Here is a 26,114-nt window from a genome sequence, read left to right as displayed (position 1 = left end):
GAGAGAGAGACAGAGAGAGAGAGAGAGAGAGAGACGCCCATTCATGCTCATAATGGCGCTGATGCCAATTAACCTGCTCATCTTTGGACTGTGGGAAGAAAGCCCGAAACAGTGAGATGGCAAGTTCCAAACCAGGTCCTTTTTGTTGTGAGGCCTATTATTTCAAAATAAACTGCTTAAATCATGAGGTCATATATTGAAATTTACCATTAGACTGCTGCCTTTGTCTATGGGGAAAAAAAGAGACAACTGTGATGTCCTTTTTCAGGGTTTTTTTTTCGTTTTCTGTGGAGTTCGTGCAGGAGGTGTTGCTTTTTTCTTTGTTGAACCGCTTTTGTCGCGCAAGCTAATCATTTTATTATTATTGTTGTTATTTTAATGACAATTTATTCAACCTTAAGAGTCCCAGCCAGGCTACAGCTGCACTCTAAGCTCATCTCTTCTGGCAGTGGCTGCAAGCCTAAGCCTCAGCTGAGCCTCGCTCTGAGCCCCTCGGTGGGCAAGTGACCCATGTGGCTGCAAGCAGCACAGTGAGGGGCTTTGCTGACTCTGCTGGGCAGCAGAAAACAAGAGGGAAAATGAAGGAGGAACCCGAGGGGGAAAAGGGAGATCTGGATGTCTGTCAGCAGCGAGGCTTAGTTTGTCGCTCCTTCCATGCCAGTAGACCTCAGGCCACAGATTGAGAGGAATTACCTCACACTAAATGAAATGAGTGAATGAAATGAGTGTGTGAGGGAGGGAGAACGTTCTCCCTTGCGTTTGGTCCATGTAGAAGCCAAGGGGAAAACGGAGGAGGGTGTTACAGTTGCAGCAGAGGACATGTTGGCAGGACGAGGGGGGAAATCTCCAGGGTGACACTTTGAAGAGGAGGATCGTATTCAACACCAGCAACCAGGATGAAGAGGAACACAACTGCTGCTTTCTTACTTGTAAGAGGAATGATAGTGTAATGTGTGTAAAACATAAACTGACCCTCAACTCGCTCCATCGTTTGCTGAAAGACATAAACTGGTAACATGAATCATTCAGTCCTCTGATAGAAGCATGTCAAACACTACATGTCTTACTGCAGGTAAAAATAAAACAAACCGATTTGAAAAGATCTATGTGCACGCACAAACAAAAACACCTAATTCTGAATGAAATCATAAGACCATCTGAATCCAGAACAGAAGGCCATAAAGTGTTCATTATAGACACGTTGTCAACTTTTTCTATTTCTTCCCTGCCAGGAGATGGCAGTACTTGACAACATCAGTGTTGTTGTACTTTTCTGTTCTTTTCACACTCACATCTACTCAACTATCAACAAAGCTATATATATATATATATATATATATATATATATATGTGTGTGTGTGTGTGTGTGTGTGTGTGTGTGTGTATCAAAGAAACTCAGGCAAATCAATCCACCAACCATAAATTTGTTCATTTTAAAAGTACTATTTTCCTGATGTATGGATTATTTTTTATCTATTATGTCTTTTCTATTCTTCCTATCTACCAACCTATTCATGAAGTTATATTTCATCCTGAGATGCAGCCGTCATACAAGGGAAAATACACAAATAAAAAGTGCCAATTTCCAATAAATATCTTTAAACAATAAATAATCTCTTGCGGTTCAACATTCTGCAAAAAAGTATATAAAATTACTGTGGTCACTTGAATTAAGACCAGAAACCAGAGGTGGGCATTGAACATTATATTAAGGGCACGATTTCAGCTAATTAATCACTTTTTAAGAATGTGACCGATAACTTAAAATTACTGTTCAGTAGAGAATAACGAACTCTCACCGAATGTCAATTTTATGCACAGTCATTCTAAACTTTCATAAGATAATATCCCTTTAATTTCATCCAGGAGCTTCTGACACATTCTTCAGATTAGGTTTCAATTCTCTTTGAAGCATCAACTCCTGCTCCTGTCATACAAGGAGCAGGAGTTGATGCTTCATTCCTGGAACGTCCACAACATCCTCAGCCCTGAGCTGTTGTAGAAAACATGTCACGTACACATGCGTGACATCTCCAAGAAATTTCAGTCGCAATGTAATATCCCAACGCCTATGGTTGCTCACTGTAGGCAAATTTAATCCAATACACTTTTTGTAAAATTCAGCAGATAGTTCCTCATGGTACGCTAGCTGTCGGTTCTATGTGTGCGTGCCGGGTTTTTCCGACTCAGCCCTGGCTCAGTAAATTGACACGTTAATACACGTGCTAGCGACGGATGTTACGACTCAGGGGTTTTAGCCTTGTGGTAAGCGCGTCAGGCTCACATACCCGAGGTTGCGGGTTCGAGCCCCGACCATTGCAGTCAAAAAAATCAACAACAAACAATCTTTCTCATTGATCAATCACTGCCCCCTTTACACAGTAAAAAAATAATTTTAAAGGACCTAGAAATTGAAAGTAGCAGCTTTTATAACAATGTGCAATGTCCCTATAATCTTAGCCTCTTATTTAGTTTAGCTGTTAGCTGCAGCTGTTTTGACACCACTGTAACATTGACTCAACCCCAGCTATTTAGACCAACATCTGGTGATGCATGCTTATTTCATACTTAACAAAACAACTGGCAGACACGAGGAGCAATATTTCCATGATGAGGCTAATGAGGACAGGAAGTCCTGACCATGTGCCAGCAGAACTTTTCTGCACGGCAGATAAGAAAAGATCATTCCTGTCATTCCTGGAACGACCTAACAACGAATGAGAAACAGCGTCGGCCAAACTGTAGCTTCCTCACGGAAAACTCTGACATTGAGATGCCACACAGGCATTAGCATGTACAAAACAAGACGAATAAGAGCTGTAGAGTTCGCAGCAACTGTTCAGAGGAGGCTCCGTTACCAGAGGTGAAGTCGGCCTTCGAAGAAGTTCAACAGATTTAACACTGGTAAGTGCACTGCTTGAGAAAACAAAACATTTGAAGAGTGAAATTTTGTACAATAATCCAATATAATGAAAAAAAAAATCTCTTACCGATGAGGCCATAGGATAGGAACTTGTTGACGGAGGTGAGGGCGAGGCCTGTGATTGGTCCTGTGGTGTCCTCAGAGCGGACCACTTCTAGGAAGGGCCTCAGGAAAAGGTTGGGTTCAATATCTGACAGCTCTGCAGGAATAAAGGGACACAACACAATCAGTCATGTATATGTCATCGTAGAAACATAACTAATCAGTTTTAGACGGTGAGATTGGAGTTGGCATTTTATGGTTCCATCGTCGTCAAATCCACAAGAGAAATGTTCAAATTAATAATGATTCATTTCTATTTTGTGAAATAAATATCTCAAATAAAGAGCGATTACATAACAGACCTCTGTAAAATTTCAGCTATCAGAAGCAAACCCTAATCGTCAGCATTAGTATCCATAAGCCCTACCTATTGAATCCTACAGTTTATCAAACCCAGCTGCAGTTATCAGTTGCTCAGCATTCCACTCTGGGAAACCACCTTTGGCCAATCCACCTCGACTTGACTACTCTCTCTTTCTCCCAAGGAGGAGGAAAAAAACGGGGTCAAGAAGGGGAAGCAAAAATACAAAACAGGTAAAACAACAATGGGGAAAATTAGTGGAGTCACGCACGCCGCTGGGAAATGTTGTGCCAGAGGAGCGCTTGCCACAGCAATACCAAGAGGATTAGGGCTATCTTAAGAGCAGCTCCGCTGCAGTCAAGAAAAAACAACTTGGACATCAAAAGCACGGAGGAGAGTGTCCAACCTGTTTCCAAGGAGCACATGGGACGGCTGCGAATTAGCGAGTGATATCCAATATCCCTGCGGCTTGTTTAGAAATCAAATATGAAACAATTTGGCAATTTTCACAGTCCCTTTATCGGCGGCCAGGTCACTTTCAGGCCTCGCTTTCGAAAGCAAAGCATCTCTCGCTTTGCTGCTCGTTGGAATATTTTTTCATGTGGTGTTTTATTTTAATAATCATTGCATCTGAAAGTGCCGAGCAGTTTTGGTTCAAAGGGTGAAGGCTGACACCATGTCTAAATTTAGTAACGACTGCACAAAAAAATATAAGCAGATTTGGAAGTTATAATAATAGCATAAACTTGGGATTCAAGCAAAATAAAGATAAGCATCAGTGTTAACTTTGGAGAGTGAGACAGCTCTGGTGGTTCAATCTGTCCATCAGCTGCCAGAAAACTTTTTAAATGGGGTTTTAGTGTCCCATCACTTTACAGTGTGAAAAAAACATGTAGTAAGGGTGAAGTGAGAGTGCTCAAATGAATCTGTCAATAGATCCTGATGAAGACTTCATCACAAGCGATCACCCTGTAAGTGCCGTGGCTGCATTCCCAAAGACCTCAGATTGGAAAACTCAATTGTGTTGTATTGATCCGGCTGGCCATCGGTGAACACGGGGCCGACGGGAGCCGGTCTGTGGGTGGCCACAGCCAATCTTCTTAAATAAAGTCTAAATACGGGCTCTGTACTTCAACTCAATCTCCGGGGCTTGTGGAGTGGAGTGAAATAAATAACGACGGGCTGCGGCCATGGTGAGGCAATCATTCTATAACCAGGTTGACCTCTGGCTGACATTGACCCATAAAAAAAAAAATGCAGGAAAAAAGCCGCTTACCCGGCTGTGTGTGTCGCCATCTGAAGGCTGGGTTTGTTGGGTAAAGGGCCTGATTGAGGAGTGTGCAAATGTCCAACTAAAGATAACCTTAACTGGTTAAAAAAAAATGTATAAAAAGGTGTGTGAAATGAGACCATTACGATTCACCCTGAGCCTAATCCCATCTACCTTCACCATGGCTGCAGTCCCGTCTTTCTGCATGGAGCTGTACTGCGAGTATCCAGCCATGTGTGGATTACCTCTCCAAATGACCCCACCAAAGAGAGCAAGCGAGAGAGGGGGGAGAGAGAGAGAGAGGGAAGGCGGGGGGTGAACCTTTGCCCCAGGAGAGCGCCTCAAGATGAGGCAGGCTAACCACAAAACAGAGGCCATCTTTAACACATGCACATCTATTGGCAGTGGAGCAGAAAAGGCTTAGGACACGGGGAGCAACGGCAGGAGACGAATCTGAGCTGCTGATGCAAACCTTATTGTCCAGACAACACAAGGGGAAAAACACACAAAGAATATCAAGAAATGAGGGACACAGAGAAACACAAAGTATCTACACCGAGCCAGACATTCTGAATTTGTACAAATATTTCAATGTGGACACTTTTGCTTTCTAAGCAAAGTCAAGAGTTACACAAACAGGCCCCGTGTTCCACAGGATCACAGTGTAGAGGAGCCGGGCACCAAGAAGCCAAATATCAAGTTCTTTTAATGGCCAACACATCAGAGCATTGGAGGATTATCTTCTTGGTAGTGCTGGCATTGCAACTCAGCATCTTTCTTGTCTTACAACAGCGGGGAAAAAAACATTGGTCATTGACCAAATAGTACAACAATGCAGCAAAGCTTAAAAATCTATCAAAGTGTAACTCAAAACTAAAGCCCTACGGGGTCTAGCATTTTGCTTGCATACACTAGTGATATTTAAGATTGGGGGGGGGGGGGGGGGGGGGGGGGAGAGAATATGAATGTGCACCTGTGTGAGTGAGTCTGAGCTCTGACAAAGAGCAAAAAATATATACTACAGAGGCTAACTAATCTTTTTTTTTTATCTTTTTATTTTTTCATTCCCAAAAGAGCAGTTAATGGAAGAAAAAAAAAAGGTCATGTGGCAGCTTGTAATCTTCAGCTGCTGCTGCACTTTGCTTTTTCTGGTTATAAATGACAAAGGGAAGCAGTGGAAGATCTATAAACTCTCTATAAACGAGCGTCTGAATTCAATCAAAGAATATTTGTAGAGTAAGAAGAAACAGAACAACATAAAGGCAATTTCGTGGTTTCCGCTTAGCTTCGGATGGACACAAACAAACATGATCGTTATCATCCACCTAATTATCATTAGACTAAGTACCAGCCCTATGCCTATGTGTATATCCTGTTGAAAAATATCATATATGTTAGTGGCTGACTGGATTATGGTGCTTTCACTTGACCTAATTTGTTGTGGTTGATAAGAAATCTGGTGCGTTTGCCTGACGAGTTTGTTTCCTTAAACCTGTTGACAAAATTCTGGTGTTGTGGTGCACACACGTGCGAATGCTTTAGGATTAATAAAGGTTAAGAGCTTTAAAACGTTGTTGTTAAATATTATAGCACAAGACACGTTGACACTTTTTTATGTGGTCTTTATTTTGCTGGTGTTACTTGTAAAAATACTGCATTTTGTTCTGTGACATCTTTAGACAGCAGATAACTCTATATATGGGGATCTGTCATAGATGGACAAGGTATAAAATCAAAGCATCTCTATGCAGACAGCAAGAAAAAGGGAAATCCATATGGAAACATACTTGTCCAGATGTTAAAGCTGATTTATCTGTGTGTAAGGCACATACAGATAAATCTCAACCCCGACATGCAGTTCACAAGCTCTCAGCGAACACAAACCAAACAAAATGACACCTCCTGTCCCCGGTGCGAGAGAAGCAGGGAGAGAGGGAGAGCACCCCACCCCACCCCTCCCTCCCCTGTGATCGACGCACTGGCCAAAAACCAAACACTGATGGTTATTGATCTGGGCTTCTTCAGCTGCTAAAATTAAGAGTCAGGGTCCTTGGTTTTGCGGTGCCGCGGCTCCTTGTGCTGAGGAGAGAGGCAACGCTTTAATAAGACCAGCAAGGCTAAATGAAATCCGGGGGGAGTTCTACTGTTCATCTGCTGAACAAAGTCCTGCACGACAGTGTTCTTATCCATCTGTCGGGAGAAGTTTGATGAGTGTCAGCCTCCTGCGCTGGCGGCCCCCACCTTTCGTTTCATTCATTCAGTCTTCTCCTTTGCCCCCCGGTCCCTGTATTCTCCTGAATGAAATTGACACTTGTAGACGGGGGGCAATTAGGATTGAACAATGCTATGGAGCTCCATATGGTCATTTCATTGGGCCACAGTGGTATTTTATAGATGCTTGGAACAATGCCTCTGCGCAAACTAAACAGGCAATTTGAAAGCCCCAGAGAAATTAAAACTTTTTTCCAAATGCTTGGGAGGAACGGCTGTAATGGCTACTGCAAAAGAACATTTCCTAAAGGGCTGCATGGAATATAGTTTGCATTTGTATTTACAAGAAGACTCTAACTGGATTCTTCCGAGGAGGAGGAAAAAGATGAGCGAGCGGGGAACCAATAGTCTCACAAGCCTCCTGAAGCCGAATCAATCACTGAGTCAATCAAAAGATGTCTTCACATTCCTTCTTGAGAGAAGTAAGAGGTGTAACAGATCTTACCTCGGTGAAAATACACTGATCCCTTTGATGATCTTTTACCTTTAACCAGCCAAATTTCTTATTTCTGATGACAGCAGCGAAGTTATGGTGAAGTCATCAAGCCCACAAAAAGTGTGAAATTCATTATCGTGTCAAACACAAGAGATCATACTGCTTTCTTATTTGCTTTTCGGGGATGCAAATCTGCTTCCATTTATTAATATCCTCAATCTTCCTCTACAGGAGACTTCGTGATAATGTCATAATGCTGTAGGTTTATGTTATGGCCAGAGGTTTTTTTCCTATTCCAACTCGGATTATGAGAAATCATACTTTTTCTGCGAGTTTGATAAAGCAGATGGGTTTAAATTCTACAATAGCCATGAACCTCATCTGCTGCAGAGAAGAATCAGAACTGTAGAAAAATTCAAAACACTTCGTCGTTGCAGCCTGAACTAAATCGTATCTGCTGCGAAATCCAATGAAAACATGACATTGTCGAGTTGTAGTTAACTTGTATACTTTACATTATTATAGACATACATACAACCGTGAATAAAATGCAGAAGCAAACAATTGGGAGAATTTTTATGCTGTGTCATCTAGTCAGGGTTATGATTAATAACCTGACCAACCCACGCTGGCGAGAAAACTCATTAATTTTAACAATAATAATTTTAAATGACGACTTTAAAGCCAATCATTCACAGCACTTTTGGCAAACTCTGACCCGACTACCCTTCATGCTGATCATTAATACAAACTGCAGCTTCTTCTATAGGGACGGCATCGAGCTCCACTTTGGTATGAGGAGTGAGCGAGTGTGTGTTTGTGCATTTGTGGAGGGATGGTATTACTTCCAAGGTGATACGGCTCATACAAAGGGTAAAACAATGATTTTATTTAGCTGAACCAGTATCTTTATATATGATCTTCTTTAGACCAAATCCCTGATATTTACAGCTTCAAAAAATCAAATAGCAATTTCTTCTTCTTCTTTTTTTTTTTTACACATATCTATATGTGTTGACTAGTCATGAGATTCACCCTCAGCCTGTGAGAACAGTTGTATAATGAATTCTGCGGCTCTGGAGAAGCTTTTGCCAGCTGCTGTTACAACTTAACATCTGCAAAGACATGGACCCAATTTACACGCTCGAGAAAAGTAATGACATGTATCGTTATCTGGATATGGAATTGAGAATATTGCTGTTACAATCACACTCTGATCTGTGCTTGTTGCTTGTGTGTTGTTATCTTGTCATATCATAGTTGCAGCCATGGTAGTCTCCTGAACAGTGTGCAGAATCTATTCTGCCCATACCATATAGCCGAGTAGCCGATGCTAACTAGCCAGCGGCTGGTGGTATCAGGTTTATGGGAGTGAATTAATGACTGGTTTGTGTTGAGTTTAGCATTTTCACCAGCGCCATCTTGGTTTTTTGAAACCAGATGTAGGAGCGGCGGGGGGTGGGTCTGACTGAGAGCTCATCCACTGCACGCCCACCTACACCTGCAACCATGCACCGATTGGACAACACTATCTGTCAGTCATGCTGTATCCACGCTCCAATGGATACAGTGCTAAATGAATATTGTGCTGTATTGGACAAGTCCTGAAACTAGTAATTGAGACCATAAACTCCACAGTGAAATATTATAAAATCAAGTGAGAAGTAAGAGTCATTTTCTCATTGACAGAATTATTTTTGCAACCAATGGAGTCGCCCTCTGCTGGTGATTCCAGAGATAAAAGGCTTCGGGCACTTCCGCATTGGCTTCATCTTACAGACCCAGTGACTACATTGAAGTTCATGTCTGTGCTCTACTTGATGTTGTTGTCCACTGTATAAGTTCTGCCTCCCCATAAAGTTAATAAACTTTTTGCATTCAACAAGAAAACTTGTCTGAATCTATCTAAAATCTTGAAAAACAATTGTTGTTTTTTTGGCAGCATGGCCCGACCCAACTGATATGAAATAGCAATATTCAACTCCATCCCCGGATCTCTAAAAATCTCTAACAAAACCAGGGATTCAACCAAAATACTTTGTACGGTTCAAAGACAATTCTTTTCAGCAGAATTGTGTTTCACCTAAAAGAAGAAAAAAAGCAGAGCCAGTGAAAATAAAGCAGGTGCATTCAAACAGCATGACTTCATTGCCAAACCTTGCCTTGGCCGGAGCCTGCCAGCTTTGCACCTGTTATCCTGTACATAAAATGTATTTTCTATGCTGCATACTTTGCACAGAGGCCAGGCCCCAATGTCCACTTAATGTATTTCACATTCACTGCCCGCTGTCCCATTTTGTGATGGATGAACATACTTTACGCTCAGTGTATATATAAATAACGGATGTTTTATCATGCTCAATTTAAAGCTGGGGGACTGCACATGAACATTAAAGTATGAATGTGGTATGTATAGGGGGGAAAATATGTTGTGGCACACTGTGACTTCAAAGCAAAGTAATTCATCAGGATATCATCTGGGTAAAGTAACATTCCTCACGAGTTCATCCTTCATGGTTAAATATCTTTGTCCTTCACCAGAGCTGACAAAGCATCAACTCTTTCTTTCTCATTCCTTCAGATGCTGCCGAATCATTCCCTTTCATTCTGATGCATAAGCGTTTGCTTGTAGTGACACAGAGAAGCGCACTTAAGATTAAGGGTCATATTATCACCTGTATTTCCAGAAAAACAAACAGTGGAGACCAAAAATATTTCCATCCCATCCTTTGATGATGTACGCTTTTGCACACGTCAGCAAGGAGGTTAATGAGGACGGGATCAGAAAGATGGAGGGGGGCATTCAGTTGGGGTAATAGAGTTAGGAGGCTGGATTTCACACCCCTCCTGGTGAATAACACCAGTCACAATTGCAAGGATAGAATGAGTAATGGAAAACCAGACAAGTATGGTGAGGTAGTGAAACAACTTCAAGGAAGAACATCCGAAGAATCACCAGGAAATGCAGTGACAATAATTCAAACTATTTGCAAGGAGTTTGATGACATGACCATCAGATCACCAACACAGGAATTAGATTAAGAGTTACATTTTTTATATTTTCAAACGTTGACATCAATGTTGATATCAGTGCAATGTAGTTTTGGTCAGGCTACACTTTAGACCAAGACACAGATGGTCATTGAACAGGGAGTGGTGTGTTTTGCTTTTGTACAAACAAGACGGAAATAATTTCCACCACAATGGAAAGTCAAGTAGCAGAACGTGGACGGATAGGAGTTGATGAGAGAAAGAAAGCAAGAATATGTGAGATATGGGGAAGGGAGGAAAAAAAAAGACTGAGGCAAAGCAGCCTGCACAGAGACAAAGCTGTGTGTGTGTGTGTGTGTGTGTGTGTGTGTGTGTGTGTGTGTGTGTGTGTGTGTGTGTGTGTGTGTGTGTGTGTGTGTGTGTGTGTGTGTGTGTGTGTGTGTGTGTGTGTGTGTGTGTGTGTGTAGGAGTGGGGAGTTATCGTCCTTATTTGTTTCACCTGCTGCACTCCTTCAGCTCCCCACTAATGGCATTCCCATGGGGTGGTAGAGATTCCAGAAACCACGCGCTGCACAGACCCGACTGCCGCGTTCACACAATTCAACACCACTGCCACGGAGGCTCACAACACAACTGCACTCTGCTGGGAATCACACAAACACAGCCACTGGGAGCACACTGATGTGGTGTAAGAAAAAAAATGCACTTGAATGGATACGGCCTACGTTACGTCACGTTTTCCTTTGAATTTTAGCAATTTATCAGCTTTCATTGTTCTGAATCTAGTTTCTCCTTTCAGCCAACAAAATGTGATTACAGATCTAAATAGTCTCTGTTTGTTGAAACCATGCTAGTAATCAAACACCAGGTGAGATTTTTCCCTCTTTACCTTAGAACTAATCACGTTATAGCAATGGTAATATGACAGAAACAGAGGCAATCACTGAAATAAAGTAATTATCTGTTTCCATTCCATGGAAATATCAATATATAACTCAAACAGGAGTCATGAATAGAGCTGCAACAGTTAATAGATTAATCGATTAATATCGACTATTAATTTAATCGCCAACTATTTTGATAATCGATTAATCTGTTCAGGTAGTTTTTAAGGGGGGATTTCAGCTTCTTATATGTTAATATTTTCTGGTTTCTTTGCTCCTCTATATCAGTAAACTTAATATCATTGGTATGTGGACAAAACAAAACATCATCTTAGGATTTGGGAAAACAGGATGGACATTTTTTCACCATTTTATGGACCAAACAACTAATCGATTATTCGAAAAAATAATCGACAGATTAATCGCTCATGAAAATAATCTTTAGTTGCAGCCCTAGTCATGACATTACAAAACACCACCATCCTCTTCGGACGAAGAAGCGAGGCATATCAGGTGAAGAGTTCCAAAACCCTAGCACTCCTGGCGTCTCAGGGCCATGGTCGGTTTTCTCAACATTACTGTCGGGGCCAGCTGTACCGTCGCTGCTGGCATTGTAACTGCACTTGAGGGCGGGTTGGGACGACTACACAAAGCAGTAAATCATCACAAGCCCTGGAGTTAAAAAGGTCCCCATGTGGTATGAAGTGAGAGATTATCCAAATTTAGAAAATGTGCTCAATGATTTCAGACTTAAGATTTAGGGCTGAAGGAAGATCTCGCCATGAAAACATTGTTGTTATTTTAATATGTAGTTGAATTTCAAATTCAATTCGTTTTACCCAGATCTATGATATTGACCAATAAAAGTGAGCGAGGTGTTTGTAAGATGAGCTAAGGAATTGTGACAACCCGTAGGAAAACAGGATTCAGCGGAGAGGTCAGTTCTGCCATTGTATCCCTGCTTAAGTGTGAGAACCGCTGATTTAAATGTAGCCACTCACATCCTCCACAGCACAGCTCATCAGGCTCATCATTATTAAAAGGTTGATACCACTGCATTCAGCCAATGATGCTCACTCTAAACCCTCCCATCATCGACAGCAAATCCTAGATGTGTGTTTAATAAATCGCCACAGTTAGGTGGGATGGCTTACTCTCCAGTCACCTAATTATGAGCCACTGCCTTAAGAGGGATTAATACTAATCTTGGCTGTTTCAGTTTACCCTAGGCTGAAGGGGTGGGTGGTCCCGCAGGGGGATGCCGGAGTTGCGTGTTCCCTTGGCCATCAACTAGACAGCCTCTTCCTAAACAGCACAAGTACATTACTAAATTGTTTTACAGTACAGGCTAATTACTGCCAAAGAAAAAAGCCTAGCTGACAATCCACCTCCAGGACTACATGGTGTTTAGCTGGTCCGGAGCACACACACACACATGGAAAGTCAAAAGCCTCCCCAACATATACCACCTCAACAACTGGGATAAGCACCCAAACAAACAATATGTGAGATTGGGTTTACAGAGCTGTAAGCCTCAGGTTCCTGAATCACAACAAGTCCTTCGTCATCTGCCCAAAGTTTGTCTCATTTTACAAACAGTACTTGAAAGTAAGAAAAGCTACATGCAGTTTTGGCCTATAATTCCAGTCACCTAAAACATAAAATAAAACTTTTTTTTTTTTTTTAATATATTGTGTGGAATGATGCACCTTAGCACTGCCTTACAGTGATTTGTTAAACAAAGGTGCTATGCATCTCACCAAGCTCTGTAAGATTTACACTCAATGACCCACTAAGATATAAAACTTCTAAACTATGCAGTTGACATGATACTGACAATTAAATGATAAATAGAAGACACCAATAAAAGAAATAAAATCCAACTCCCTGTCGTTCCTAATACTATGTATCTATCTGTGAACTGTACATATATAGGATTTTACAAATCTGATATTTCACAAGAAATATTATCATCCAGATAGTTTCAGGTTTGGTGAAAAGTCTTCTGTCATAGAGAGGGGTTAAATGTGACAAATAGTGCAAGTAGAGATACGATGATAAGTCTACTTGAAGGCAACCCATTGTGGGGGTGTCTCGGCTCACTGACACAACTGGTGTAACATTCTACACGTGGCACATTAATTTTTCACATTAAAAAAAAACGAATACCAGATCCCGAAGGTCCTGGTTCAAAAGTATTACGCTCATCCACCTGATTTATTGATATGACATGGAACTCTTTCAGAACTTCACACGCCTGGCCCAGAACTGCATGAAGTGGGCATGCTCTTTGAATTTACCGTTTCACCCAACCTGATTTTCCAGACTAACTATTCCACGCACATTATGTAGCATTTGCTTTGGTCGCACCCTTATTCTTACGTGAGCGATAAATCCTCTTTCGAAACGTCATAGGTGTAGTTGAACTTGATGACCATTTCATCCAAGACGCTGGTTTTGTGTTGACTCGCTAACAAGTTAAGTGTTGCCTGCAATGGACATGCCACAAAAAATACACGCACACCAGGTAGCTTTGCCCACGCCATGGGTCCTGCGTTAGCCATTGTGATTGAAACTAGAGCTTTTTCTCTCTACCTGACTGTTCCTGTCATCTGCCGGGTCTCCTTCTCTTCAACTTCATCTGTGGTACATGGTGACAGCTAAATGGACTGTGTCATGTGTTTCATCCTGATAAAAAATGGCAGCGACTGACAATCTGAAACCCTGGTAAAGAGGTTTCCATTGTTTTACCTGATCTGACAAACACTTCATTGAAGCACACTGAGGCTTTAAGAAGAACACAATGAAGTGTATATGTGGCATAATTCTCAAAGTAAAATAAAATTACAGCAAAGAGTCAATGTTTTTTAATGTCACTATGCATTTCATAACAGCATGTTCCACAGAAGACAAGCATACGCAAGCCTTAGTGTCATGGAAGCTCTCCATATGCAACAGGTTGCCCTCTCCATGGCAACACATAGTGACTTTGAGACAACAGAGGCTTGTGTGTGTGTGTAGGGGGGGGGGACATTTCTGACCGCTGATGCCACACCGGCTCCACGGCGGGGAAACATTAAAGCCGATCGGGTTTATCCCCAATGGGGCACTGAATTGCCCTGCTCAGAGTGGCTGGAGTTGTCCCGTGCTGGCTTAGCAGACCAAGGCGACAACTGTCATAAATTACTCCCCTGTGGGTTTGCATGTCTGCCACACAAGAAAACAGCTTTAAACTTAAGGGCAACAGGGCTGGAGTCAAAGGAGCACAGAGTCAAAGGATTACACCCAACACTCTCACTGTGGGAATAACTTTCGCCTACAGTGTATAGGAAGGAGAAATCTGAGTTTTTTTACATTTGTTTTATTTGCTATCTAAAATGTAAATGTTATCCACAACGATAACTATTCTAATAAAAGTGGTAGATCCCTTTAGAACAAGCTCTCTAAAGCAATTTGCAGACATTAGCTCAGGAAAATGTGCGCAAAATTCCACCCAGACAATTTCTGAAGTCTGCCGTTCACATATGACAAACACAGCAGGAGATTGTTCGAGTCAGACACTTTCACAACAGCAGGAACGTTTCCGGAACATTCTGTGGCGTCTGGGTAGAGCATGCAGGAGGCAGGACATGATAATTCCACTGTGTTTTTATTTACAGTCATTAACACGCCCACTGCTGTGAATTCTCCTGAGATTTTCCTGCTGTATTCTCACATGGACTCACTCTGACATTCTCAAATTCCGGACAATTTGTGGACCTTTGAATTCTCAGATACAGCCCCTCGGGATAAGTTCAGGGAAAAGTCCGGACTTCGGTGCGTGTCTGAAATCAGTTAAACACTGCAGTCTTCTCTTCTGCTTCCAGGAGATGCAAGTTTCTTTCATTTTTCTTAGCATGTCCACTCGAGAAGGGGGCTGAGTGTTTGAGGAGGAGAAAAAAGGGAGCCACTTCACTGCTGTTCACATGGCAGCTCGCTTCCACTGATGTATAAAGTGCACTTCCCTGGGGCTTGCTGTTTGTCATAAAACATCTCTCAGCACATAATTTAACCAAACTTGAGAGTCAGAAAGAGGGGGGAAAAAAATGGAATACAAACATAATTTACCAAAGGCGTGTTGGAGTCTAATACTGAGGCGGTTTGCCAGGAGTGCAGTAATTCTAAACCATGCTGCAGTAAGTGGCTCCTCAAAAGATACTGTGGGGTAATGTCAGACAGCTGAGCAAATGGGATGGGATCCAGGGAGTGCATTATCTTTATGAATTCATGACTAAATTTTGTGCTGAAAGTGACAGAGGCGAAGGTGTTTGTAAACACATTGTCTAGCGGGCTTGCTTTTACAAAAGAATGTTGAGGAGAAAGTACAGTGTGCAGTCGGTTTACTGTGCCTCCGTTTGTCCCGGTTAACTTCTGCCTAGATTGTCACTAGGCTGGAGGGAGAAAACTTGGTGTCATCGTCTCTCAGAGTCCGCCATTAACACTGGAAAAACATCTGGAAAATAAAAAATTGTAGACATTGCATCCAAAAAAAAAAAAAAAAAAGATTTAAGTGATTTAAGTGAAAAGATACCTAATGTAATCCACATGAAAACCAGGAGTATATGATTTCTCTGGCTCCAAACCACAAAATGGTGGGCCTCATTCACTTCAATGTTCAACACTACAAAAAAGTTGGGTTTTTTTTAAAAAAGGTGCCAGTGTCAATAAAACAATTATTTCTGAAATCTACACTGTATTGAGTTAAAAGCACAGAAGAAGACAGGATTCACTTGCAAAATTCAAAATAACGGTACAACACAAGGTTCGAGAGATGTGCACAGCTCAAAATAGTGCTGTTTATTTTCGTACGCCGTGTGCCCTTTCAAACATGTAGACAGATTCTTTCCCATAAAGTTGGTTTCTGCAGTGTAATGTGTCTCCCACTCACCGGGCTCGTTCTGCACACGCAAGGCTGCGCCTATCCAATCCGACTGGCATCACGGCCATGGAATGCTGAAGTCCACATTTTTCCCATTCAGCAAGGAAAAACGGCCTTTCAAAGCCAATCAGCTAGAAATGTTGCTTTGTTTTTATTTTCGACTGAACTTCCTGGAACCTATTATGGAGCTGTCAGGGATGTATATTTAGCTATGGCAACACAGGGCCTCCTCGCCCCCTTGCGCCACTGGTCATGTCACCTCTGATAAACAGAAAAACAATTGGTTATCCCTTTTGTCACCTTTAAAGAAGATGGCGTGGGCCTGCAGGCGTTAAGTGAGAGAGAGCGTCTGTATGACTAAATGCAACTTGTCTGTAAACAACAGAAGAAAGATGTAGACGAAAAATGTATCATGTATCTATATATATATATATCAACAACTTTACTTAATCCACTGGATTCTTCAGAAAGGACGGAGAAAAAACATTTCTACTAAATCACAGATACTGCAATAAAAAACTATCAGTCACATGACCCTTGACATGAATCTATTTGGAGATACCCACATGTACTGGGGTGTTTATATACTGTTGAACATCAGGGTCCACAGTTCGTACAGCAGTGAAATATAAACATAATACCTTCTGACAATACATTGCATTTGTGCGTTACAATCAGCAACATTTACTGACATGCAGGATTGATATTAAATACAAAGCACAGCTGAGATATCACTGTATTTTTGCAGGTTTTTTTTTTTTTCTTTCCATCACAAAGCACAGAATCTAGACAGAAAGAGGAAGAGATTGACACAAGCCCCCCAAAGAAAAGCCCTGGGGGCTGTGAGGCAGTTTCAGCATAGTGGTCACAGACCGGCTTTGTTATCTGTGCTCAACAATGAACGTCCACTTTGTAACACAACTCTACTGTCTAGTGGATCGTGTCAAGTCAATTTCAGGAGTCAGAACCTCCCGAATAAACGTTCTTTCATTTCGTACCAAGAATTTAAGCTTTTAAACCTGATTTTTTTGAACTACAACCATCAGTATTTGGATTAAGTTGCTTGAAAAAAGTAAATTATGGCACATTTCATAGTCTGCACCTATGAAGTCAGTATCAGAAGATACCCAAGATTATAAAACCAGAATTGGGGAAAAAATAAAATAAAAATGTGACTTTCTAAATATACTTCATGTCAGAAATTATATGAAATCCCTTTTTGTATTGTAACAATTTGGGTATACCATGAATTAAAAGTCCCTAAACTGCATAAATCATGTAATTTATGTGAGTGGGCAGTCAGGGAGAAGTGAAGCAGCTCAGTCAGAGAAGAACTTCTTGCTCTATGAGCCCAAAACCATGGCAGCCAAGGGAAGCTGCTTGGAAGCCAAATTCACTGGGATGAACAGGCGGTGATGTTGGAACACAAGTTCATTGATAGCCAAATGGCAATCTATCCAATAGTTTTTGAGACATTTTTGACAGTAAACCATGAAAAAGCTGCTCTAACTAGTCTTGTAGATAGATCAAATAAAAGCACTGGCCATTTTCTAGCCTCCGTTAGCAGAAGTACAAGCGCCACACTTGAGTTCCCTGTTATATCAGAGCACATGCAGCATAAAGCTCAGACCAATACATCTGTGGTGTTGAGTAAAGAGGAATCTGTGCTCTGAGTCCTGGATTAGTTTGACCTATAGCCTACTTGACTTCAACAGTAACATTGATGTCCACTAGTTCACAAGTTCATTCTACCATGACCTCTGTGTCTCAGCCCCCCCTCCTCCTCTACTACCCCACAGCACACCTCAAGTCTACTCTGCCCCCTCCCGAGACTGCTCGCCACCCACCACGTCCTTCCAGGTCATAAATTTAGCAGCATTTCACCACTCATAACCTACACCAACAGCCCCTGTCTGTTTAGCAGGAATTTTTACTGTTTAAAACCAAGATAGACATAATCTACATATCTGGGATGACTGCGAGCTGCCGTGTGCACACAGGCGCAGGTCAGACTGGGAGGAGCCAGAGCAGAGAGTTGCTCCTCTCACAAGGGATTATGAAGTACAATGGACAAATCTACAGGCCAGAAATCCCCAAATGCTATTTACTACTTTATTACCACCTGTGGGGAAATCATCGCAGCAGGATGCCAAACTGAAACTGTCATTTAGGCTGATAAAACATGTTTTTCTACATGACATCTTGCCAATGTCCAACGAAAAATTAAAGCAAAAGTTTAAACACACAGAGCAAAAAAACAAATCATTCTTTAAAAATGAGCAGACTAGAGAACAGGGAGTGAACATGGTTGCACATATCGGCAGGTCTATTTTGCTTTCGGAGCAGTCAACACCTTCTTGTCGTCCCAGGTTGTTAGCATGTCTCGTCATCAGCTGCACCGGGCCACGCTGGCCTGCTCAGCGCCCTCCCCTGTCAGCAGGGCGGCTTTTGTCAAAATTTGTTATCCGCAGCGCTGATCCCACTCTATTTAAGAAGGGGTGCGTCAACAAGTTTGAAGCACTCCTGCTGCATGTGTCGCCTCTTTTTGACTCAATATTTGTGCTATGAAATGTGACCAGTTGTTAAATCACCCCCCCTCCACCTCCCAACCCCCTTGAACATGCCCACCAGCCCGCCTGTCCTCCTCTACCCACCAGAACCCCCCCCCAACCACCACCACCACCATCCATCGACAAGAAATTTTTGACCCATGTCACCTTTACACCACACAGTCGTTCCAAGCTCCCAGCTGCAGCCCAGAAATAGGACGGCTTTTTCTAAATCTGGGTGTCCACTCAGAGGCACAAGGCAGTCGCCCCGACAGGAGGGGGATGACAACCATACTGATGATGTGCAGAGTTTGTCGGGAGATTTCCCTAAAAGAAAATCGATCATCACCTATTTCCTTATTCGCTGAATAGGTCTACAAACCATGTTTATCCGTCAACAACAATTCCGATGAAAATATTTCACAAGCTTTGCTCATAATGAAAACTAAGTAGGAAGTTTCCTTTGACCACAAAATCTTTTAAAAACGTCAGTCAATGATTGAAAACTAAACATTAAACGCAAAGTCTTCTTCAACGACCAGCCGACGGTGTATGCTCCTGATTGGTAAAACAACATCCTCCACTTCCAAACAGTTTTTCCTTTAGAAGTTTATGGAGTAAATTAATTTGCGATTCCACTGAAAACTGGACAAGAAGGATCAACGCAGCAGCTGTGGCTAACAACAATTATCTAATGACCTAAAAGTGACTAAAACAAAAACATATATTAGTATTAGTATTTAGTATTTTCTTCAAAAAATTAAGACTAATCAAAAAAATAAATGTATCAAGACTTGAGGTTATTTGACTAAAGCACAAAGCTATGGAGGGAATGGTCAGAATTGCTCAACAGCTCAACATGGAAAGTCATGACGACCGCCTGCTTTCTGTTGTCGAGGACTTCGCCTCCGCCTGCAGATTTAACCGATGAATCGGACGGCGTAGATCCATGTGTGTAACAGACAGAATTTATAGTCACAGGGAGGGAGTTGAAATAATTCCAGAAATTTTCATCGTGCGAAACTGTTTTACAGGGGGAAAAGGGATTTTCTTGTAATAAATTAATTAAAATAAGAGATAAATGAACAATTGACAAAGGATTAAAACTGAGATAATGTATGTTTCATTTTGTGGCTCCTATATTTGCTATCCTGATGGCAAAAACTAAAAGACCTAACACAATAAAGCTATTAAAATATATAGGAAAGATTATTTGAGTTGTTACGAATCGTGCGACCCATTTTGACACCGACTTTCAAACAGCATAAGCAATATGAAGAGAGAAGATAATCTGGAAGCCAGCAAATACTGCAATGTGCAAAGATGAACGACTCCGCTTATCGTTCTACATTAACGAAGTCCGGCTTGAAATGAAAAAGCAGCGCTTACTGACGCGAGACTAACAAGAAAATAAATTCTACGTCCAGTACAAGTGAGCATGTATGTATCTGTGAGATTCCCAGCTTGAGACCAATGTGTGATGCTATGCTTAGCTAATTGGATGTGTATTACAATGTCCGTGGTCACAGCACCCTTATGGGGCATGAAATAACAAGCAGCTGTGTGTGTGTCAAGAGACTTCCCGTGTGTGTGTGTGTGTGTGTGTGTGTGTGTGTGTGTGTGTGTGTGTGTGTGTGTGTGTGTGTGTGTGTGTGTGTGTGTGTGTGTGTGTGTGTGTGTGTGTGTGTGTGTGTGTGTGTGTGTGTGTGTGTGTGTGTGTGTGTGTGTGTGTGTGTGTGTGTGTGTGTGTGTGTGTGTGTGAGGGATGGCTGCTGAGAGGTTTATTAACCCAGTCCATCAAGGCATTGTGGGATTCACACTGAGACACCAAAGGCTTAAGGATGTGAGCGCCACACAAGCAAGACAGCAAGACAGTGCCTCTCCGAAATACTAATATGGGCCCTTATTTTCTACCACAACAACCCTCCGCACTCCTCCCCCCACTCGGAAAGCTAACACCTCTATACTAGCGCTGCCTTCACCGTCCGGGGCCGGAGTGTGCTTTGATTTGACCAGCTTTACTGTCCTACTGAGGAGATTATCAACAACAGCCCCAGTTCTTCACTGCTGACATGCTATTGTGATTCACCATGAAGAATATTGTTTGCTTATGATAATGACAAACAGGGCAGTGTGAGGCCTAGTTTACAGTGTGGAGCCCAGTAAACAAGGCTTCACACTATTACCGGGATCACTTTACCCTATATAACTGTCAATAGGGAGTTAGAGGGCTCAGTCAAAGGGGCAGCAGATGTGAAGACCCTTTTTTAGTCTGCGTTCTCACAAACACATTTTTACAACCACCAGTATAGCAACACAGCAGAAATCTGAACGGTGGACATGCCACTCACTAGCCATGAAAACTACGGCTCTAGGGCACAGGCATGCTTATTTTTATTGGGTTATTTTCCAACAATAAAGCGGTAAGCTGGCCTTTTTACAGTGTACCACACGTGTTAGGACTAGGCAGTGCACTGTTGTTATATGCGGTGGAAACAGAGTGTACGAAAGCTAACAATATCCAGAGATCACAGATAGTACGAGTGGTCCAAAACTAATTTTGTCAATCAACCAGTGAAGTTCAATAAGAGTTAATGAAAAGATGAACTAATATACTTCATGTGGATATAGGTTTTAAAACTAGAAAGGGTGTCGATTAATGGTTTTGAGCAGGTCGTTGTCATGTTTATCACTAACAGTTTGCAGATGACACGTCTGTTATGTGAATTAACTTTACAGGAAAGATAGTTGAACTCCAGCAATCAGCTTCATAAAGCAACAATCTTACTAATCGTACTGATGGCACAATCTTTAGAATAAATGTAAACCAGTGTCTCAAATTTGACACATCAGTCAGTACACTCACATGTAGAACACGTTGCCATACTTGTTAATGTAAATACTTGTGCACTGAAAATAGAAAGTGTGAGTGTGGAAGCAGGTGAACTGAAACGGGGCACAAGTGTCACTTAAAGGAAACTGATGAAAGAAAAGGATCTTCACTCAAGGTCCAAATTTTCCACAGGTTTGATTCAGCTTGTATCAACAACAGTGATGACAAGCTGAATTCTGTTCTCGTGCTAGGTGACACCAACTAACAAGACACAAATAACTACAAAGGGAGATAAATTACAAATGATTAAATAATGTAACACAATATTGTAAAAAAACATTCTTTTCAAAGGACTCCAACTGCAAAACATGTGTAGTACTAAAATGTGGCACACAAAGGAGAAAACTTTAGCTGATGTTAACTGAATAAATTTGAGGGAGGGGAACATAGTGTCTCTAATCACCCCTCGCTGCAAACTCAGTAAAACTGAGTTTGGACAACTACATCAAAGCAGACTTCATCTTTAAACTGTGGTGGATGTTTACAAGTGTTGGTTATAACTTTAGAATTCTCCAGTTTTCTTTTCTAGATAAGTTTCCTACCCCGTTTTGGCCCTTTTTTAAGTATGATGTAATTATGTATGATTTGACATCATCATAACATCTGGGACAATATTTTCAATCAATGTCACAATTACTGCAAATGCATATTGGGAATTTCCCACACACAGCATTAAAAGCAGCATATTTTACATGAGAGTTGCAAAAGGAAAATTAGATTTGAGCAGAAATATGTATTGTTGATGCAGTCAGGTGGTTAAAGAGGCTGATTTTATCAGTGACTTAGTTTAGATGTTGACAAGAAGCACTCATCATTATTTTCCAAATTAAGTGGACAAGCTGAGTGGACACCATTTGTGGATTGAATGATATGATCCATAAAAAAGAAATCTGATTGAAAAGTTTCACGATCCCTCCAAGCTCGCTGGAGGCTTTTGCCATGAATGCAAAGCACACTTCCTGTTCGAATGGTCCGGCCTGCACTCTGCCTCCTCCTCCTGTCTTTTGGGGCATATGGGGAGGATAGTTTGTTTTGCTCACATCTTTCCCTACTGTTTCTGTCAGCACATCCAGATTCTCCGCAGCACCCTCAACCCTCAGCTCCCTCTATGTCTGAGCCCCTCCACCACAAACAACAACCCACCCACCCACCCAACAGGCACCCCAGGCTGCATGATTAATAGCTCTCTGCTGGGACTCTCCATCCACTCAGCACATTGTTGAGAGGCTCTGAGACAGGACAACAGTTGCATCCCCTCTTCACACTGGGCCTAAGCCTTCCTGTCAGTTCCCCGTTAGGACGCCGTTAACTGCCCAGATTTACAGCTACTAACCAGCACTAGGTGGCAGCCTGTCTGGGGACGGGGAGCCACTACGATTAATCATAGATCTCTTGATGGGGAGTTTTTGAACTGGTAGGCCAAAGGCTTGACACTGAATAACACCTGTATAATCCATGGCATTGGTCAGTGGGACAAGCAATTTGTCACCTCTTGGCTGTGAGAACTTGAATCTTTCTGACACTTTAAAGATAAAATAATAAATCATAAAATAATCACTAATAACCCACTACACAAATTATACAGTCCAAGATTTTAAAAAAGTTACTGTATTAGTATGCAATCATCATCTGACATGACTTCAGGCAGGTAAAAATGATAATAATTATGACAATAATTTTCTTCAATGGCAATTTAACAAGACTTTAATATATAGCGATGTAATGCTATGCATTGTACAAGCACAGTAAAACACTTGTTTACCATGTTCTGCCTGTTAAGTTTTTTTAAAGCACAATTAACCGTCTGGTGGAGGAAGTCCGAAAGCCCTGCTCGTCCACGGCAACAAAATAAAAGTCTGATTTGTATTTGATTCCAGATCAACTTCTTGTTAAAAAATGTAAGAAAAACAAAAGAAAAGATGTGTCATAAAATGCACAATGGGTGAGAGGTTAGAATTATAAATTACAGCAGATTTGGCAAAGACTGTAGACAGTGATCATCTTTGGGTTTTAGACATTTTTGCGAACTAAAACATGTAATATGAAGAAATCAACTGGGCCCAGATTTATTAATAGTTTCTGACATTTTACTCGTGAACAAGACAATTAAATAAATCTGATTAATTAATAATGGAGATAACTTTTAGTTGCAGTTACTTTATTTTTCTAGGTGCTGGCTAACCCATTGGGGGATTAAACTATCCAGGCACAATAATCCAACCCAATGTCAAGTGTGACAAGAAATTTATCTAAGTTACAACTCCAGCCTCTCAAGTTTATCATCTTTTGACGGCGTCATAAAAATAACACCGGCAGGACTGAGAATCTGACCCGTGATCTCATACTTAATGCTACGGGACACCGGGGACACGTGGCAGACATGTAAAGAATTGCCATGAGGCAGATTCTCCTTGCCCTGAATGCCTCCATGAGTAAACATATTTGCATAAGTGGCTGAGCGACATGAATTATGGTTCCTCTTCCTCGGCAGCTGCCAGCTGCCTTCTGCCGGTTCAATTGGGGAGTGATATATGAGCGAAGATCAGGTGGCAGGGAAGAGGAAAGGATTGGTGAGGAGGAAGGAGGGTAAAAGGTCATGACCAGTTCCCGGGCGCTCAAGGTGCAAGCCCTGGAGGCCGGCCAGCCCCTGCCTGACAACGGCTGTGGGCCGACACAACACACACACACTTGACCTTGAAACGAGACTAAGAGGGACGCGACATGTGTGCATTTTGTCTTGACGATTGACACAACAGTAAAATGGGATGAATTAGTGAGGTTGCGAGTAGCACATGGATTAGGCTATGTGAAAACAAAAAGAGGGGGGTACTGGTGCGACTGAACACCTTCATTTTTATTTCAACAGATAAAATAAATGATCGTGTGCATACAATGAACATTACACGTTGGGGCCTGCAAACTAGGTAATTAGAAATATATCATTTTTGTCATAATTCTACTATTCCATGCCAAATTAGCTCTTGTTTTGCATTTTGCATTGGGGGAAAACCAGGATAATTATTTTAAAGGTCAGCAGGAGAGTAATCAAATCATCCTCCAACAATGTTCATGCTGCAAATCCACTGCCATGCCCCCTGATATCTGCCGCCGGTGCAGTGCTGGTGATTCAGGTCAATTAGAGGTGTGCTTGTGAATTTCGTTAGTGTTTGGATGAAAAGGAGAAAGCTGTCAGTCAAAGGGCCACTCTGGCTTTGTATCTGAGGGGCTGCGAGGGGCTCTAAACCTGTATTTGTATGAATAAAAATGAAGGGATTTAGGAGCAGACTTGTCAAAAAAAAAAAAAATCTGCCCTTCACTGCAGCGGAGGGGGGTTGATGTGAGAGGAGGGTCGAAGGAGAGAATTGAAGATTTGAGAAGCTCAAGCTCAGTGACTTCTGAATAAAAAAGGTACAAATGCAAAAAAAAAAAAAAAGAGGAAGTAAAGTGAGCAGGAAAAGGAAATAAAATGGATGTCGGAATCAAAGGTTCTTCTCTGCCTTCTCCTCCTGTCTGAGGTGGAGTCCAGCGATGAAATAAATGCACAGAATTATTCAACAAGAGACTGAGATAGATTTGTCTGATGGATGAAAATCCTACACAGGAGAGACTCCCTGTCAATGTCAAGTCAGAGACAAAGACTCAATAAGCAGCTCAAAACAACGCTTCAGACACCATACACAATAACGCTCTCGTTGCATTATCATATTTGGTGGACGACAATAGCAGCGACAATTCAAATCTCTGAGATGATTTGTCACCATCAGTGGCTTGTTTTTAATTCCAGTGTAGTGCCTGGATTAGACTTAACACGACACACATGAGTCTTCATGTCACTGCAGGGGCTGTTCAGCCGATTCTGCACTAACACAGTCAACACGAGAAGGATTGTTTGAAAAAGGTGGAAAATGTCATGAAAATAATAATCAAACTAATATGAATTAGTGGGAAAAAAACAGCAACAAAGAACAACCCAAGGTCAGGAAGAAAAACATATGTCAATATGTAAGAAATGAACCTTCATTATTAAACAGGACCTGTTCTCGACAGTCAAACAAAAGGATAACAAACATGAAACTTTTCAAGCAAATAAAATTCCGTTACATAAAAATGTACGGTTCAGTCTCGCATGTCTCACAAGTTCAGCAGTATTTGTGTTCTTCTATTGGACAACTCACTGCTCTCATCTCCACCAAATGTCCATCGGAAAAGTGTGAAACCTTAATTCCAAAGGATTTCAGTCCAGTTTTATACTTTTTTCAATTATAAGGACAATGTATGTGACACTGCTGCAAGTTTGGTTTAAGAGACAAAGCTTTGCGGGACAGAAAACACCGCAATCCTTTGCAAGCCAGTGCAAATTCAGAGACAGATGCTCGCCACAAAGTGTGGAGAGCAGTCAATTACACGGGTCGAATGAGGTTAGGGATGGGGCATTAGATATCAGGCTCAATACAAAAAACGCCCCATTTGAATCAGAGAAGAGGCTCCTGCTTCCTGGGACTGATTCGCCGAGCTGACTGAGCAAGATGGAGCTGAGGCATCACGACACATGGTCCACCGTCGCCCTGCTTCAACT

The 26,114-nt window shown here is 41.7% G+C and overlaps 1 protein-coding gene across 8 annotated transcripts in view; it reads right to left on the bottom strand.

Annotated features, from left to right (window-relative positions):
* The window catches only part of gbf1 (golgi brefeldin A resistant guanine nucleotide exchange factor 1), a 65,524-nt gene that overhangs the window by 32,018 nt on the left and 7,392 nt on the right, over positions 1-26,114 (bottom strand). For all 8 annotated transcript variants that reach the window (XM_035605480.2, XM_035605474.2, XM_035605473.2 and 5 more), the window contains exon 4: positions 2,991-3,122. In XM_035605480.2, the coding sequence (XP_035461373.2) occupies positions 2,991-3,122 (132 nt within the window). The remainder of the gene's footprint in view (positions 1-2,990; positions 3,123-26,114) is intronic.

Source organism: Scophthalmus maximus, chromosome 10, assembly GCF_022379125.1.
Source record: "Scophthalmus maximus strain ysfricsl-2021 chromosome 10, ASM2237912v1, whole genome shotgun sequence".
Lineage (NCBI taxonomy): Eukaryota > Metazoa > Chordata > Actinopteri > Pleuronectiformes > Scophthalmidae > Scophthalmus > Scophthalmus maximus.
Note: the sequence above shows the minus strand (reverse complement) of the source record. Positions and strands in the feature narration are given on the sequence as shown.